This window comes from Mastigoproctus giganteus, chromosome 10, assembly GCF_048544385.1.
Source record: "Mastigoproctus giganteus isolate SK-2022 chromosome 10, ASM4854438v1, whole genome shotgun sequence".
Classification (NCBI taxonomy): Eukaryota; Metazoa; Arthropoda; class Arachnida; order Uropygi; family Thelyphonidae; genus Mastigoproctus; species Mastigoproctus giganteus.
Genome location: NC_143584.1, coordinates 114,742,845 through 114,758,963, shown reverse-complemented (window position 1 = coordinate 114,758,963; position 16,119 = coordinate 114,742,845). Strand labels below are relative to the sequence as shown.

At 38.3% G+C, this 16,119-nt stretch overlaps 1 protein-coding gene across 1 annotated transcript in view; it reads right to left on the bottom strand.

Moving 5' to 3' along the window:
- LOC150079236 (protein brambleberry-like) overlaps window positions 1-16,119 on the bottom strand; it is a 190,781-nt gene that overhangs the window by 114,559 nt on the left and 60,103 nt on the right. The window contains exon 5 of the mRNA XM_090382238.1: window positions 13,335-13,451. Coding sequence (XP_090238364.1) covers window positions 13,335-13,451 — 117 coding nt within the window. The remainder of the gene's footprint in view (window positions 1-13,334; window positions 13,452-16,119) is intronic.

Sequence of the window (16,119 nt, the reverse complement as noted above, 5' to 3'; positions counted from 1 at the left end):
CCTGGATTATTTGGTGTTCCTGTTTTATATAAAACTGTTAGTGGAGCTCATAATTCAGGCTGTGTTCAAGGTATAATCATGGATTATAGTATAAAATTAAGGAAAAAGCACTTTGTGCATTCTTGTTATGAGATTAGGGCAACTGATTAAAATAAGTGAACAACAGTCTAAGTTAGAATATAGCTCTAGTTAACAAATCAGATTTAACATATACAGAATTTCAAATAAGAGAAAAAAATAATTTGACGTGGATGAGCATTTTTTGATCCCAGTCTTAATGATAAGGTGGCCACTGGCTACATACTAACCTTAAAATTTACAGTTATAGGTAAATGTTATGGAACTGAGAATTACTAAATCAAACAAAATATCTTTTTTCATTTGACAAAATGAAATCAAAAGAGTTCCTTGCACTGCAAAACTTTACAAGTGCAGCTACCATTAAAGTTTATTTTCTCTTTGCAAGTTCTCTCAACAGGACACCAGCAATTCTTTATGCTTAAACGAGGATCTTCAAAGTGCACATGAATGGATAATTGCAGAAACAAAACCGTACTTTGATTTAATCTAGAACAACTATTTAAATTCTGTAGAAATGTCATATCAGAACTTGATTCCTGTTCCAACTTTTTTCATATAACAATCAGCTGTTATTGTCATACAATTTTTGGTGTTTCATTCCAATGAAAATATTAAAATCATTTCTCCTTATGAGGGAAACCCACAAATCACTTTTTATTCTTCCTAAGCATTGAATATATATGCAACTTCAATACAGAAGGCTTTAAAAAACTTTTCCAAAGAAGCAGCAATCTTTGCCTAAAGCAGTAAAACTCATTAATTCCTGAACATTATAAAGCTTTTTTTTTTCTTTTTTTAACAGTCTTCTTTTCTACATAATTTCTGTTAAACTGTCACGCATTACATTTCAGCAGCAACAATCAATCAGTTGCAAAAATAAAAAAAGTCCTAACTCATGTTAAACAATGCTTTATTGATTCCAACAATGTGAAGTGACATGCATTAACTATTAGCTAAATGTATATAAATAAATATACTATAAATATGATGTTGCTTCTTAAAATTAACAAATAAATTTTTGAATGTATAATGGGTAAAAACATTCATGTGAATAAATTGAAATAAATTTTTTTTTTTTTTGAAAGCATTACATAAGATATAGTCCAACAACACAAATTTCATAACTCAGTTCATATGGAGTCTGTAGATATTTACAAATGGAGTAAATGACACTCATTACACTTGGAGAAACCAATACTCCTATCATACAATTTGTACAACAAAAGAACAGAAATTCAAGTTAAAACTTAATACAGGGGACCTTCAAATTCACAACCCTACATAAATAACATTTTATTAAGTAACTGACACTGAAGTACACATTGCCCAATCAATATTTAGCAAGTGTTGAAAGTGACCACCACCTTTTTGTAAACACATCGTGATATGTTTCATGTGTTTATAAAAACACTACACAAGAAGGGCAGTACTATTAATGACTAGTGTAACTGCAATGTGCCCACACCTCTGGGATTGTTTAAGCAGTGGGTTCTCAAACTTAGTGACTTAAGGATCTTCTTTTAGCTTGAAATATTTCTACAGAGACCCCTCAAGATTAACAAAACTGTTTCAGTGCTGTAAATTCTTTCACTTTCATTTATAAGGAACTTTGGACATTATTCAAAGACCACCTCAGAAAAAATTTACAGATCTCTAGTTTGAGAAATGAATTACTCTTTCTTTTAGGATATCCCTCACAGTAAATATTCAGATTTACTATTACACACTCCCAAAATATTTCACTGTTGCTTAACTGTGGAGCAGCTGCTCCACCTCTTGCTGAAACCACAAAATGCATTTGCCATTTTCCAGTATGGCAATAAATAAAAAAAAAAATGTCTTGTTTATACTCCGGCATAGCGTGCTACTGCACTCTCACTTCCAACCACTTGGCTATGTCAGGCCTAAAATGAAATCTTCACATCTGTCCGCACCAAAGCATCACACCGCAGATGAGATGGCACGCCAAACACCAGCCTTCAGCGTGTGTCTGGCTACTATATAACAATTAAAATGAAACACAGCACGATCTGAGAAAATGTTGTCTAAAAGAAAAAGAATGCAAGAAAACAAGCTTATACAGCATCAGGGAAAAAGGAAAGAAAGAAAGAAAACACTACCCTCATCACTTATCCATTCCCCTTAATAAATTGTCTAATCCTTCCTTAAATTTATTCAAAATGCCAGCTTCCAACAACACCAAACACAAGTCTGTTCCACAGTCAATTACCTTGTGTCTGAAAGAAGGTTTTCATGCATCTATCCTGCAACCAACGTTTCCTAATTTATGCTCCCTTGTGTGGTGTGGTGTGCCATCCAAGAAAGAATAGGGATGCCATTATCATTTAATTCACTAAATGCATTTAAAACCTTAAACATTCAGAGTCAGTCTCTTGCAGGTGCCTAGTTTCCAGACACTGTAATTTATGAGTCAAGTTTTTCTTGATAAGAGTATCCTTTTGTGCTCCTGACTAATCCTGTTGCTCTTCTCTGTACCCATTCCAAGAGATCTACATCCTTCCTAAAGTGGCGCTTCTAAATCTGTGTGCAGTACTCAAGGTGCAGCCCAGCCAATACCTTATATAACAAGGGTAATTCCTTCACCCTTCTTTGCAGGAAGGCATGTAGTCCCCTTTACAGCACACAAATTAATAAGAAGACAAAGAGAGCCTACTACCACCAAATGCTCAATTTCCTCTTTTAATACCCTTGCTACTCTAGTTTTTAGGCTACACATCATCAACACTTAGTGTCAGACATTTTTTTCTAAAGGAATCCCACATGCTTTCAGGCTGTTCAGAAGATGCGCAATGTCACCTTACAATGCTGGCACTGGGAGCAAGCAGCTTACAATTTTTCACTTTTTTTTCTTTCCCAATGAAAGGTCACCACAATAGCTTGGAACACTTTGATTACTACCATCTGTAAATATCAAAAACTGCCCATTTTTTAAGAGCCATTACTACCTCTCTTTCCCTATCCATGCAATTTCACTAACATTGATTGTTGTTCTTCCACAACTGTATATATTTTACATATATTTCTTTGGAATCTTACTGAAAGACACTGTTAATTAACTTTGCATTAAACAAGATGAAATCTATCCCAAATTTTGCAATTAGACTAGTGCACCTGACAGACAAAATCTTTAATGAAAAATAAGCAGAAATTCATAAAATTTTTAAAAAATTCCAATTTTAAAGTAGTTTTACTATTTTTTTCAGAAAAGAAAAACTGTTTTTGCAGAAAAGACAGAAAAACTTTGTATCCAACAATATTATGATGGCGAGATAGAGAAGCAATCAAATAAAGTAAAAAAGAACTAGTTGTACCCAGTGTAACGTATGCCATCTTTCTGATTATGGCATAAACAATTTAATCTAGATCCTTCAGTCTTCACCATTCTTGTTTAGCGGTGATATAATTCTACAGCAGTCGCCTGTGAGATATATGCATATGTCTCTATTTGCAGATGGTTCCCTGTATTCTCCAAAAAATATTGCAGAAACCTCCGTTTTAGATATAGGTGCATTATACCATCTCTTATCTAAGTCCGAGTCTTCTATAAATGCCATGCATGCATTCATTGTTGGATTGGCCTGGGTTATTTGATGCATTTGTTTATGTGACTCAGCAAACGGGTTAACTTGTCGCGGCATCTTGTCCAATTGTTGCATTAGTTTGGCCACACACCCTTGTTTGATTGTTTTTCAAGCCGTTTTGTTGTTGTTGCTTCAGAAGAATTGAAAACATAAATCCATATCCTGGCTTATTTGCCTCATTTGGATATAGCGGTGAGACCAAATGGTAAATCAGGTCGTGTATTCTAAAACAGTATGGACCACTTACAGGCGGTGATTTAATCTCTGTGCCCATTGATGCTAATGCCATTGCTGAGTTGTACTCTCATATATGTTCTCTGTAGTTATTTGCTTCACGTGTATCCCCTGTAAGCGGCTCTCGTAACAGAGTAGGTGTCTCAGACAGTGGGTCAAGGGAAACATTTCCATCATGACAGCATTTAGTGTATTTATTCGATGCGTTTAACTCATGTCCCCAATATCTTGCATTGCAATACTCACAGTTGTAACACACATTTCCTATGTCATGCTCTTCCGCATTAATTACAGCTTGTTGATTATTCACATCTGGTACTTCTATTTGATTAGTCCTACGGCATTTTGCCCATCTTCTCATTTCCAACCTTGCTCCTCTTTCTTCAATGTTTTCTGTCCATCTTCATAGTTGTAGTCTCATTTCGGTCTCTTAGTCTATTGATCTCTCTCCTCTAATGTTTCATTAGCATTTCTTCTACATTTTCTCAAAGTTCTTACGCACTGTTCAGCCATTTTTACACTTTTTAAAACTTAGAACGGTTTATTAAAATTGAAGACATAAAATAAACATACATTGATAGCTTTCAGGCATAGGTTGCCTTTCTTCAGTCAAAAAACGTAAGTACAAAAATTAATAAAGAATGCCGGGTATAATGGTCATGGGGGTAAACAGCGTGAACGGGTGGCTGGCAACAATTATCAGTTGGAAAATTTGGGCAGCATAACTAAGCATTTTATATATATATATATATATATATATAAGTCGCAATTTCAAATCAGGAGAGTTGACAACTATGGTGAATACCTGTGGGCTCGATGCGTTAGTTTCCGAAAGAATGGATGAATTTAATTCTGGACGAGTTAGTTTCCGTTAGTTTCACAAGGTACTACATTAGAAATACCGGATCCTACCACTACCGGTGCCGTAGCACATCCGTGGCTAGGATCTTATTTTCAGGCGTCTGAATCTTAGGTTACAATTATTTATAAAAATTTAAAAATTTAAACTCAATTTTATAACTCAAAATTAGTTTGTGACCACTTAGCCTATCCTGAGGAGCAATACATTTGGACCAGGTCTATGTATCCTGATCAGCATAGTTCCCGTCCCTAACCACGGGGAGGTGGGTCGCCACTATCTGTCAGGGCTCTTTTATTAAACATTTCATTTACAAATTTGTTAAAAAGAGCAAAATTATTGCAATCTGTGAACAGGATCCCCAGACTATCCTCGTCTAATACTCCTACAAGCATTTCTAATCTCCTGCGTATGTCCAAATATGCGTTGCATTCAAGCATCAGATGTTTAGAAGTTTCAACTTCTCCACAAGCACACAATCCAGAACAATGTAACCCAAGCTGTGACAACTTGTACTTCAGGCCATGTCCAGTAATTAGAAAACTCGCTCTCAACCCAAACTGTAACCAGGGTTTTAACCTACAATCTACCAGTCTCACATCAGGCAAGAACATGAATGTTTGTCTGCCTTTTTCAGAGGTTTCCCAACTCGCTTGCCAAAGACCAACTATCTCAGTATTTATTCTTATCTTCTCGTCACGGACTTCATTCCTAGAGTATTCTCGCCCATCTTCTGGACAGGAAGTCACACCCAAAATGGTTTTTCTGATATTATTCTTGGTGAAGTATATGAGCCCTTTTAGTAATACTTCAAAATAAGCAGGTTTTCGTCCCGCCAGTACCTGGAGTGCATCAGAGGAAACTGTACGGCATGCACGTGTGGTTCCGAGTAAAGCAAATCTTTGAGCCTGTATGAGATGCTTTTGTATTATGGTCTTATCAACTCGGTGAACCCATGCACCAGAGGCGTAAGTTAGTATCGGGACAAACAAACACTGGTATAACATATTCAAGGAGCGTCCTTTTATGCCCCAGTCTGTCCTCACAACTCTCTTGATTTTAGCGTACAGCATTCTTGTTTTATCTTTGATGTAGCGGACATGTTCAGTAAAGAACAACCGTTCCTCTAACTGCACACCCAAGTATTTTGTCTTTTTGGCATAACGTATTGGTTCTCCATCCAATTGTACTGTAGGATGTCTGTTCATGCTCAATTTACCCTTCATTAAAGTCTGGACAGTTTTTTCCTTGGATATTTCTAGTTTATTCAACTTGGACCATTCGCTCAATGAACTCAGTGCATTATCTGCTCTGGTCTCCAATTGAGAGCGGGAATTAGCACTGATTAACATCACTAGATCGTCCGCATACGCTATCATATTTACACCAGCAAAGCTATTTTGGAGAAAAGTGTCAAACACTATATTCCAAACATATGGACCCATTACTGAACCTTGAGGGCATCCCCGGTACATAGGTCTGATTATCTCACCATAATTATTTCTTATGATCACATTTCTTTCCTTAAAGTAATTCTCACATACTTGGTATAAGTTTTTGGGACAACCAATTTCTCTAATCCTAGCTAGGATACTCTCCCACCAGAGTCGGTCGAAAGCACCACGAAAGTCAATAAAAACGGCAAGAACATACCTATCATTGCTTCCCTCAACAGTGCGGACTAGTCTATATATAGCGTCCTCTGTGCTTTTCCCAGTTTTAAATCCAAACTGGAGCTCAGAGGACATAGACTTTCTTTCATATCTAATCATTAGACGACTCACACAGAGCCTTTCATATACTTTGCCCAGCACTGGAAGGAGAGCAATGGGTCGGTATGCCCCAGTCTCGTTTAATAATCTGTCTGTTCCTTTGACTATCAACTCTATGTGTGCTTCTTTCCAGACTCCGGGGAAGACACCCTCCTTTATGCATTTGTTGTACATTCCAACAAATGCCTCAGGATTTAGTTCATACGCTTTCTTCATTACGGAAACTTCTATCCCGTCAAGGCCCGGGGTCTTGTTATTCTTTGCCCGATTAATTGCTGCGCACACTTCGTCTGGTGTAAAATCACTTTCTTCTTCTGTGTCTTGGAATTCTTGACATAAATTATCAATAGCTTGTTCTTGGTTTTCTATTTGCGGGAATAAGTCATCCAATATCCTGTTCACAAGGTACTGACAGAATCTGGTGGTTTTCCATTCCGAGCATGTACTCAAATCAGGAGCAAGCGGATATGCACTTTATGTATGGTTTGGCAGACAGCAATGCTCTGGAGGCTCATCATTTGTACCACGAAAGGTTCCCAGAACGACGATGTCCAGACAGAAAAACGTTTGAAGGTATCCATCGCCACCTCTGTGAACATGGGACCTTTACACCTCGTGCTGCCGACAGAGGACGACCAAGATCTATGACTCCTGAAGTAGAGGAGTGGACCAACTGGCTGGCCTCCACGCTCATCTGATTTAAACCCACTAGATTTCTTCTTGTGGGGCCATTTAAAATCATTGGTGTATTCGACTCCGGCAGCTGATGTGGAAACTCTCCACAATCGAATTGTGGCAGGTTGTGAGACAATACGAAACATGCCAGGAATTTGGCATCGTCTTCGCAAGTCCATGAGAGGTCTGTATTCAGGCAGAAGGTGGACATTTTGAACAATTACTATAAGGTGATGTAAACAGTTAAGTGTCATAGACAGACCTTCAAAACTCGGACACCAAGCATTTCCGGAACTATGTTGATATAAAATACTTTTATTCTCTACATATGATGACTCATTCCTGAAGTTATGCCATGTATTTTTGAGACACCCTGAATATCAGGAATATTTAAAAAAAAAAAAAAAAAAAAAAAACGATTTTCATAGAGAAGGTTTGACTACTTTTTGTAGTCAAAAGTCACACACACACACATACACTTCCTCCCTCTCTCGTTCTCCCTACAAACATAAATTTGTTATTCAGGATCTCATACAAAAGAACAAAGTCACTCAACCCAGATTTCCAAATCAAACCATTTCAACATTCTTTCCTATATCCCTAAAGTTATTCCCTCTCCAAGCCATTAGTTTATACAACAGTGCAGAGAAATTCTTCTATTATCTTTCTTTTTCACCTTCCTCTCCCTCCCTTATATCCCTAAAGTAATGCAATGGTATGAGCTATGGCTATAAAATAGCCCATAGTGCTTCACCTCACCCTTCTGAAGATGGTATTTTAAGAAATGTACATTTTGCTTTGGATCAGCATCTAGAAGCTTGCATATTACCACTTTAATTAGGATGGCTTCAGCAACGATAAAGAAACCAACACAAGAACCATGGGAAACTTTTACCGGACAAACTGGTTTCCCTCTACCGCAGTTTCTCCCTGCATTCTTGGTAAACAGATGGTGCATGTTATCAGTAGAAGTTGATAACGATGTATTGATAAGTTTTTTCTCATTATTAAAAGCAGATTATTGGAGTTCATGAGTGTAATGCCTTCATGGCTGAAATCTACTTATGTGTACATCCTCCAGACTGCCTCAGCCTTAGGGTGTTTACCCCCTTCCCGCTGTTTTAAAATAGGAAAACCAACTTCTCCAGACATGTGTTATCAGCAGTGGCAGTAAAAGTTCATTTTCCTATTTTAAAACAGCAGGAAGGAGGGGGGGGGGAAGCAAACACCCCAAAGATTGAGGCAGTCTGGAGGGTGTACCCGTAAGTGTAGATTTCAGCCCACTCATGAATTCCAATAATCTGCTTTTAATAATGAGAAAAAACTAATCAATACATCGTTATTGACTTCTACTGACATTACTGATAATACGCACCACCCACAGTTTCTCCCTGCATTTACCGAGAATGCAGGGAGAAAGTGCAGTAGCGGGAAATGAGTTTGTCCGGTAAACGTTTCCCGTGGTTCTCGTGTTGGCTTTCTTTACCTTAGCCATGGCTTCTTCAGTTATGGAAAAAACAGGTTAAAAATACTGGGTACACATTCTATGAATGCATTCATGGTTTTAGTCTGAAAAAGTTGGGAAGTCTTGGAGGGAAGGACCTTTTTTTCCTTTAGGAATGGATTTTGCTAATGTATATACTTTCAGGTATGTTTTATTTTTATTTGTGTAGTTCTACTTATTTAATTTTCTTTCATTGTTATTTTCTTGTTTCTATTATTTATTTTTCATTTTCTTTATGGTTTGACTTATTTAGACAATTTGGTTTACAAATTAATGCAATTTTTTTGACAATGGAATTACAGAAAGAAAACATTTATTCCTCTGTACATTTTCACACATCAGGGGGATGCAATGGTGTGTAATTTACATTATATACCATTGCATCACCCCTGGTATGTAGAAAAAATATATATAATACACACACACACCCCCGATGAGCCAAAACATTATGACCCCCTATCTAATATGATGTTGGTCCTCCACATGCAGTCAAAACAGCTTGTACCCAGCGAGGCATGGAAGCTACAAGATTTATAAATGTGTCTTGGGGTATCTGGTACCAACAGGTAACCAGCACATCCTTTAACTCCGATAAGGTCTGTGGTGGAGATGCCAGAGATCGGAGTTGCTGTTTCAACACAAACCACAGATGCTCGATGGGATTGATGTCTGGGGAATTTGGAGGCCAGAGCAATACCTAGAAGTCTTCCTCGTGTTCAGCGAACCAGTCTTGAACAATCTGGGCAGTGTGGCATGGCGCATTATTCCTGCTGAAAGACTGCACCGCCAGAGGGAAAGACCGTTGCCATGAAAGGGTGTACCTGGTCAGCAATTATGTTTAGGTAGGTGATAGACATCAGAGTGCCTGGCACATAGATGACTGGACCCAGGGTATCCCAGCAGAACGTCGCCCAAAGCATGACACCACCACAACCTGCTTGTTTTCGTCCCACGGTGCATCCAAGTGCCATCACTTCTCCAAATAAACGACGCACATGTACCCGGCCGTCCACATGGTGCAACAGGAAACATGATTCATCGGACCATACAACCTTCTTCCAATCACTCAAGGTCCAATTTTGATGCTTGCATGCCCATTGCAGGCACTGTCGTTGGTGAACCTAGCATGGGCACTCGGAGCAGCCTGTGGCTATGTAGCCCCATTTTCAACAGGATTCAATGTACCATGTGTCGTGACACATTATTCCTAACACCAGCATTCCAATTATCGGCTAGTTGCACCACAGTCACCCTTCTGTCGCCACATACCATCTGGGAGAGCCTTCGCTCATCTCGAGCATCGATGAGCTGTGGTCGTCCAACACTTTGCTGGCAGTTCGTGGGTTCCCCCTCCTCAGGCCACTTTTGGTAGGTACTAACCATGGCTGACCATCAGCATCCCACCAGCCGTGCTGGTTCAGATATGCTCTGACCCAGTCGTCTGGCCATTACAATTTGGCCTTTGTCAAACTCACTTAAAGTCTGCTGCCTTTCCCATTTGAAGAACAAGAGAGACACCGATTAATGGAGCTCAGTATCAGGTGGTTTTTATACTGTGTCCCAACACGTGCTGTAGTTCAGCTGAAACTGCTTCGATTTGCATAACGACTCACTGGTCATAATGTTTTGGCTCATCGGTGTATATATAACCTAACAAAAAAAAATTATAAATTATAAGAAAAAAGTATAAAAATAGAATGCAAGTAGAGTGAGAATGCAGACTATAAATGAAGTAAATGTGTGTCTCTCCTACCCCTTTACCTGGTAGATTCCCCACTGCCAGCTAACATATCCCACCCCCACAGCAGGATGGGCAGTTTGACCTTCCTACTGGATTTGACACTACAACCATCACCGAAGAAGACGTACTGCGGCTTGCTGCTGACATGCCACTTGGTGATCTGAACTGGTATTTTAACCCGGTTCCCATTAAAACTCTATCCCCAGGCAGGGGAGGGAGGAGACGGGTTTCTGTCTCCTCCCCTCCCTACCTCTCCTATACTTCGCCTGGTGGGGCTCATCCCCACGGACCTCTTTGGGGATGCCTACTCTATCATCCCCATCCTTCTACCTGTTTCCCCCTCAGCCTTCAGTTTCCCACTCTAACTAAACTGACTGAGTACGCCCAGAACAATGCCGCCAAATTCTAATCAACAGCTTTCTCGTAAACCTCTTTCGATCTTTCTGAATTCTAGTGTTCACCCCCCCCTTTTTTTTCTTCTTTTTTTTTTTAAATATATATAGGCCTTGCCACCAAAATCCTCGGAAATTAGGTGACGAGGCCGGCTAGAGTACTTAAATAATCTACTGGGTGCCTGATCTGTCTCCTCGTGACAAAGTGTGGACAACGGTGGGCCCAAATAGGGGCCCAACGGCTAAGTGGTCAGAGAAACAACAGAACATAACACTACACAACAAATCACTGCCCACACACTTTTTAAATCTCTAGTCTCCACAGAATTCTGTGTCACACGTACAAAGAATACAATGCGGAATGGGGAAAACCAATGGTACCATCAGACAATTAACACACTTTACACACACAGTGTGTCTCGAAACAGAAATATATCAGCTTAGTGTTGTATTGGGTTTTATAAGTTAACGAGACAAGAGGAATTTCTGTCACAGGCATATTCTTTCTAGCCATACAAGAAATGACAGAAGCCCCGGAATACATAAATATCCATGTCCATTGTTCTACCACTTCCTTATGAATGAACGAAAACAGGAATACAAATGTATTTCAACACAACTGCTTCAATGACAGGATGCAGAATGCAATGGCTTCCTGTTAAGCACTATTACTGGGAAAGAAAGTTTGTTCCATCATTCTTACCCGAAAAGAAAAAGAAAGCAAGAATGGCACTGCACCGCAATCCCAAAAAGAAGGCAAGGAACAGTACCTTTAGGCACCAAAATCAGTGGCACAGTGAAAGCTTGTGGTGTAAAATTTAATTTGGGGGCCCCCCCTCATTAATTTTAGTGGTTCGATATAAGTAAGTCAGGGCGTTTAAGAGAAAGGCCCTTTGATTTGGAGTCCCAGTGCAGTGCAGTGATTTGCTAGGCATACACATGCCATTGGAACAGTTATTTGAGATGCTGAAAAATGCATGTATAATTTTTCTACAAAGGGAAACCATCAATGCTACTCACTACATTCATACTCTCACACAATACTTTGTTGTGCACTTAGTGGAAAGCATCTAACAAAACAATACATCATCATAGAGCACAATAAATGACCACACATTGCAAATCAGACAATGCAGAAAATTTCACAGTTCATCAGGGAAGTGTTCCCCACATGCAAATCCCCATCACCACACTGCCACCTGTTTGAATTCTTGAAAAAACATGAGTAGCAAGCACTATGAGAATGATGAAACAGTAAAAGAAGCTGTGTATGTGCAATTATGAGGTGCTAAAACAGACTTCTAGCACAGCATCTCAGTGTCTGGGTATTTCTGAGACTATTTGTTTCTATTTTCGTACCATCCTTTTTTTGTATAAAAAAGATGTATTCGTTACTTTGGGCATTTTACCTAGACTTTTATGGTTAGAAACATTTATTTATAACCATATTTTATAAACCCTATTTTTATAAACTGAATACATCCAAAAAAGGATGACATATTCCTAAAATGTTGGGTTCCCCCCTCCCCCGAGTTGAAATCAAAAACTGAAATGTGAATAAACATATTCTTAATCCAATACATACATCCTTAGTCAATAAGTATTTGGTATAGCATAACTGGTGACCATAACACTGCCCCACATTTTTTGAAAGAGGGGTAAATGGTGAAATTTGCCAATTTTAACTTTTTTTTTCTCTAATTTTAAAAGGTGCAACGAATGCTGAAAATTAAACAGTATGAGATAAAACACTCGGATAAAAATCATTCAGTTCAATGAGAGCATTAGAATAAGTACTCATTTTCCCTTTGTGTCATTTAAAAATTTTTTTTTTAATAACATCCTATCCCTTACTGAAACAAAGCCTGTCAACTACCGATGGTTTTTTAAGCTTTTGGAGCAATGTGTCCTTTTATCAACTTAGAAAACAAGTAGCATGACATATATAAATATATTCCACAGAGGCACGACACATATGCTACAACAAACCAAAGCAGATCATGAATAGTGGGAGAGAGGGAAAACAGCTGGGCGGCAGGGGACAAAATATCAGCCATCAGACTCTGTGGAAGTAGGCCGACATAATACTGGCCACATTACAAGCTTGCCACCTTTCATCATGCTGTATTGTCAGTAGTGACATGACTTGTTTCAGTAAGCTTATTTCCGATGCACAAGGCCTTTTTGCTAATATCCTGTCCCTCGTGAAAGAAAATTACTTAAAACATTTTATATGATTCACCTCATAGCTCTACAATGTAAAAGAAATCACTCTTCATGTCAAAACACATTTTCAGATGATTAAAAGCATGTAAAAATAAAAATAATAATAATTTCTTCTTTCCTTTTATTATAGAAATTAATATTAGTAAAATTCTGAATTTAAAACCATATGGAGACTGAAAATATTTTTTTTTTTTTTTAATTTTCAAAAAAAAAAAAGTTAAAGGAATCTAACATTGTATAACGCTTACCTATCTTATCCCAGACTTCTCTAGCTTTGGCTTGTATTGCATTCAAATCTTTTAGTATTTCTTGATGGTTTTTAATTTGATCTTGTGCATTATTTTTTAAATGACTGCTTGCTTCATCTAAAGCAAAAAAAAAAAAAAAAAATCAAAATTTTTTTTTTTCTTTCTTATAGAACAGATCCAGCCTGCCCTGCTGATGACTTCAAAAAAATAAAATAAATGAAAAAGTTAAGTCATACTTTCTACGGTAGAAAATGATAATAATAGCGTGACAGAACTGGTGTATACAACTACATATCTGATTTCTGAATCTGCCATTTGCTTTAACAACAAAAAACATTTTTGTCTATAGATGACCCTTTAACTCACTGAGTGCCATCCACAAGCACACTTTGGAACAGTAGCTACTCACCTAATGCCACACCCAAATTACTTGTTTTTTTTTCTAAGCCTACATAAGCCTCTCTAAGCCTGTGAGTAGATGGAGGTGAGTCAGATGTGTATGTTCTATTCTTGCCCATGTCTCACACAGTGGAAAGAGCACACGTAAACCAATAATAAACTTTACATTTGAACCAGCACTCTAAGCTTTGGCAGTCCAGCATGATCTAGTGTGATGAAAAATGCTGCTTGTATGATATGATTATAGTCAGAGGCTGGAATAGAGATGGAGATTAAATCTAAAGTTGACGGATTTTTAGCAGCCTTATCAGCCAGTTCATTCCCCTTTATCCCCAAATGTGCTGGGATTCAACAAAGGGTCACTGATTGATGACCATGCAATTTCCAATAGCAGGCTCCTGATTTGGTTTAAAACAGGGTGAATCTTATAGGAAGAATTTTGCATTGCTATAATTGAATTGAAAGAGTCAGTGTGTACTATATATTTTAAACAAGGGTAGAGAGCCAGATTTCCTAAAGCTAATTTTATTGCACATAATTCTGCTGAGAAGCTGCTATACTCAGATGGAAGGGAAGCTGAAATGATAGCAGAGGGAAATACTGCCACTGCTCCAATATGATTTGGAACCATCAGTATATATTGGCAAGAAATCAACATACTTCTGAATATGGCTTGCATGGAATTGTAGCACATTAAGTGTCAGTAGGAGATTCTTTCCCCATTAATGAAGATAAGTATCATAAGGTGGTTGACAAGGGGGGGGGGGGGGGGTTGAAAGTATTTAATTATCTGTTTGTTGAAAATACGAACATTCCAAATCTGTGTTAGTTCGCAAAGAGGGGTGGTTGAAAGTATTTAATTATCTGTTTGTTGAAAATACGAACATTCCAAATCTGTGTTAGTTCACAAAGGCATAGGCCTGCTGGTCTTATTATTTTGCTAGGTTTATTTTTACAATGGTGGACTGAAGAGGAGGTACAGAAGGGAACTCTGAGTTTCAATATATAAACTATGAGTCGGAGATGCTCTGAAGGTACCAAGTGCAATCCACAATGCATTGTGCTGTATAGGATCAAGCCAGCATAGTACGCTCTTTTGGGCAGAATCACAGAGTGGAGCACCATAATCCAAATGGGATCTAATCAACACTATACATAAGAGCAGCAGAGGTACAATCTGCTCCCCAAGACAGGGCAGATAAAGTTCTTAGTATGTTCAGCGTTTTGAGACAGATAGTATACATACAAATTTAATGTGCTCAAAGAAGTTAACTTGCTGTCAACGGTTAGTCACAGGAATCTGATAGTGTTGGTGATTAGAATGGTAAAGTTTGACAGCTGAAGTTGTTCAGAATCTGTATGAAATTTTTGCTGATTGAAAAGTGGATTGCAACAGTTTTATGTTGTGAAAGACAATAGCCATAGAGCAGTGCCAACTTTTAGCATTAGCAGAGGCATATGATGCAAGAAAGCAAGCTTATGAAGCATCAGCAAAAAAAAAAAAAAAAAAAAAAAAACCTGCTCCCATTTCACCCCTCCGTTCGTTCCAAATACCTGTCCAACTCAGCCTTAAATTTATTTAGGCTATCAACTTCCACAACAAAGTATGGAAGTCTGTTCCACCAACCAACTACCCGTTGGCTAAAGGCATACTTCCACACATCTATCCTACAACTGTCTTTTGTACTTTATTCAATGATATCTGCAATTGCCATTCAACAGATCTCATGTTCTGAGAATGGCAAAAAAAAAATTGAGAGATCACCACCACAAAGGTAAACCTCAAAAGAATTTGGGAGTTCTTTCATTATGGAATCAATTCTACAGGCAAAAAGGGTTGCACTCCGTACCGACCCTTGCGGCACTCCTTCCTGCAAGAATGTCATAGAAAGGGAGTTTTGATATTGGACTTGAAAAGAACAATTCTGGAGAAAGTTCCTAATGAATATAGGCAGGCTGCCTTGTAGACCAAGAAGGCAGTATTGTGCACTAAGAATGTCACGATACTAGGTAATATCAAATGCCTTTTCTTGAGAGAGTCAAGAAAAGGCATTTGATACCGCATACATACTACCTACGGAAACCATAACAATGTGTTCATATTTCACAAAGGCATTGTATGTTGCAGACTCAGCCTTGATGATGAGATCTAAGGACCCATTTTGGCAAAAAGCCATGCTGACTATTACTAAATGAGTCGACTGTAGATCACTTCACAAAGTAAAATTTTTACAAAGGCATTGTGTATTGCAGACTCAGCCTTGAGTCTGCAATGTGGAACAGGTCCTGTTCCATATTGAACTGAACATAACCGAACAGAATCTCCTGTTCCACTATTGCATTGTGCAAATGTGGTTTATCGTACTACTTGCCCAGATTGTGCAGC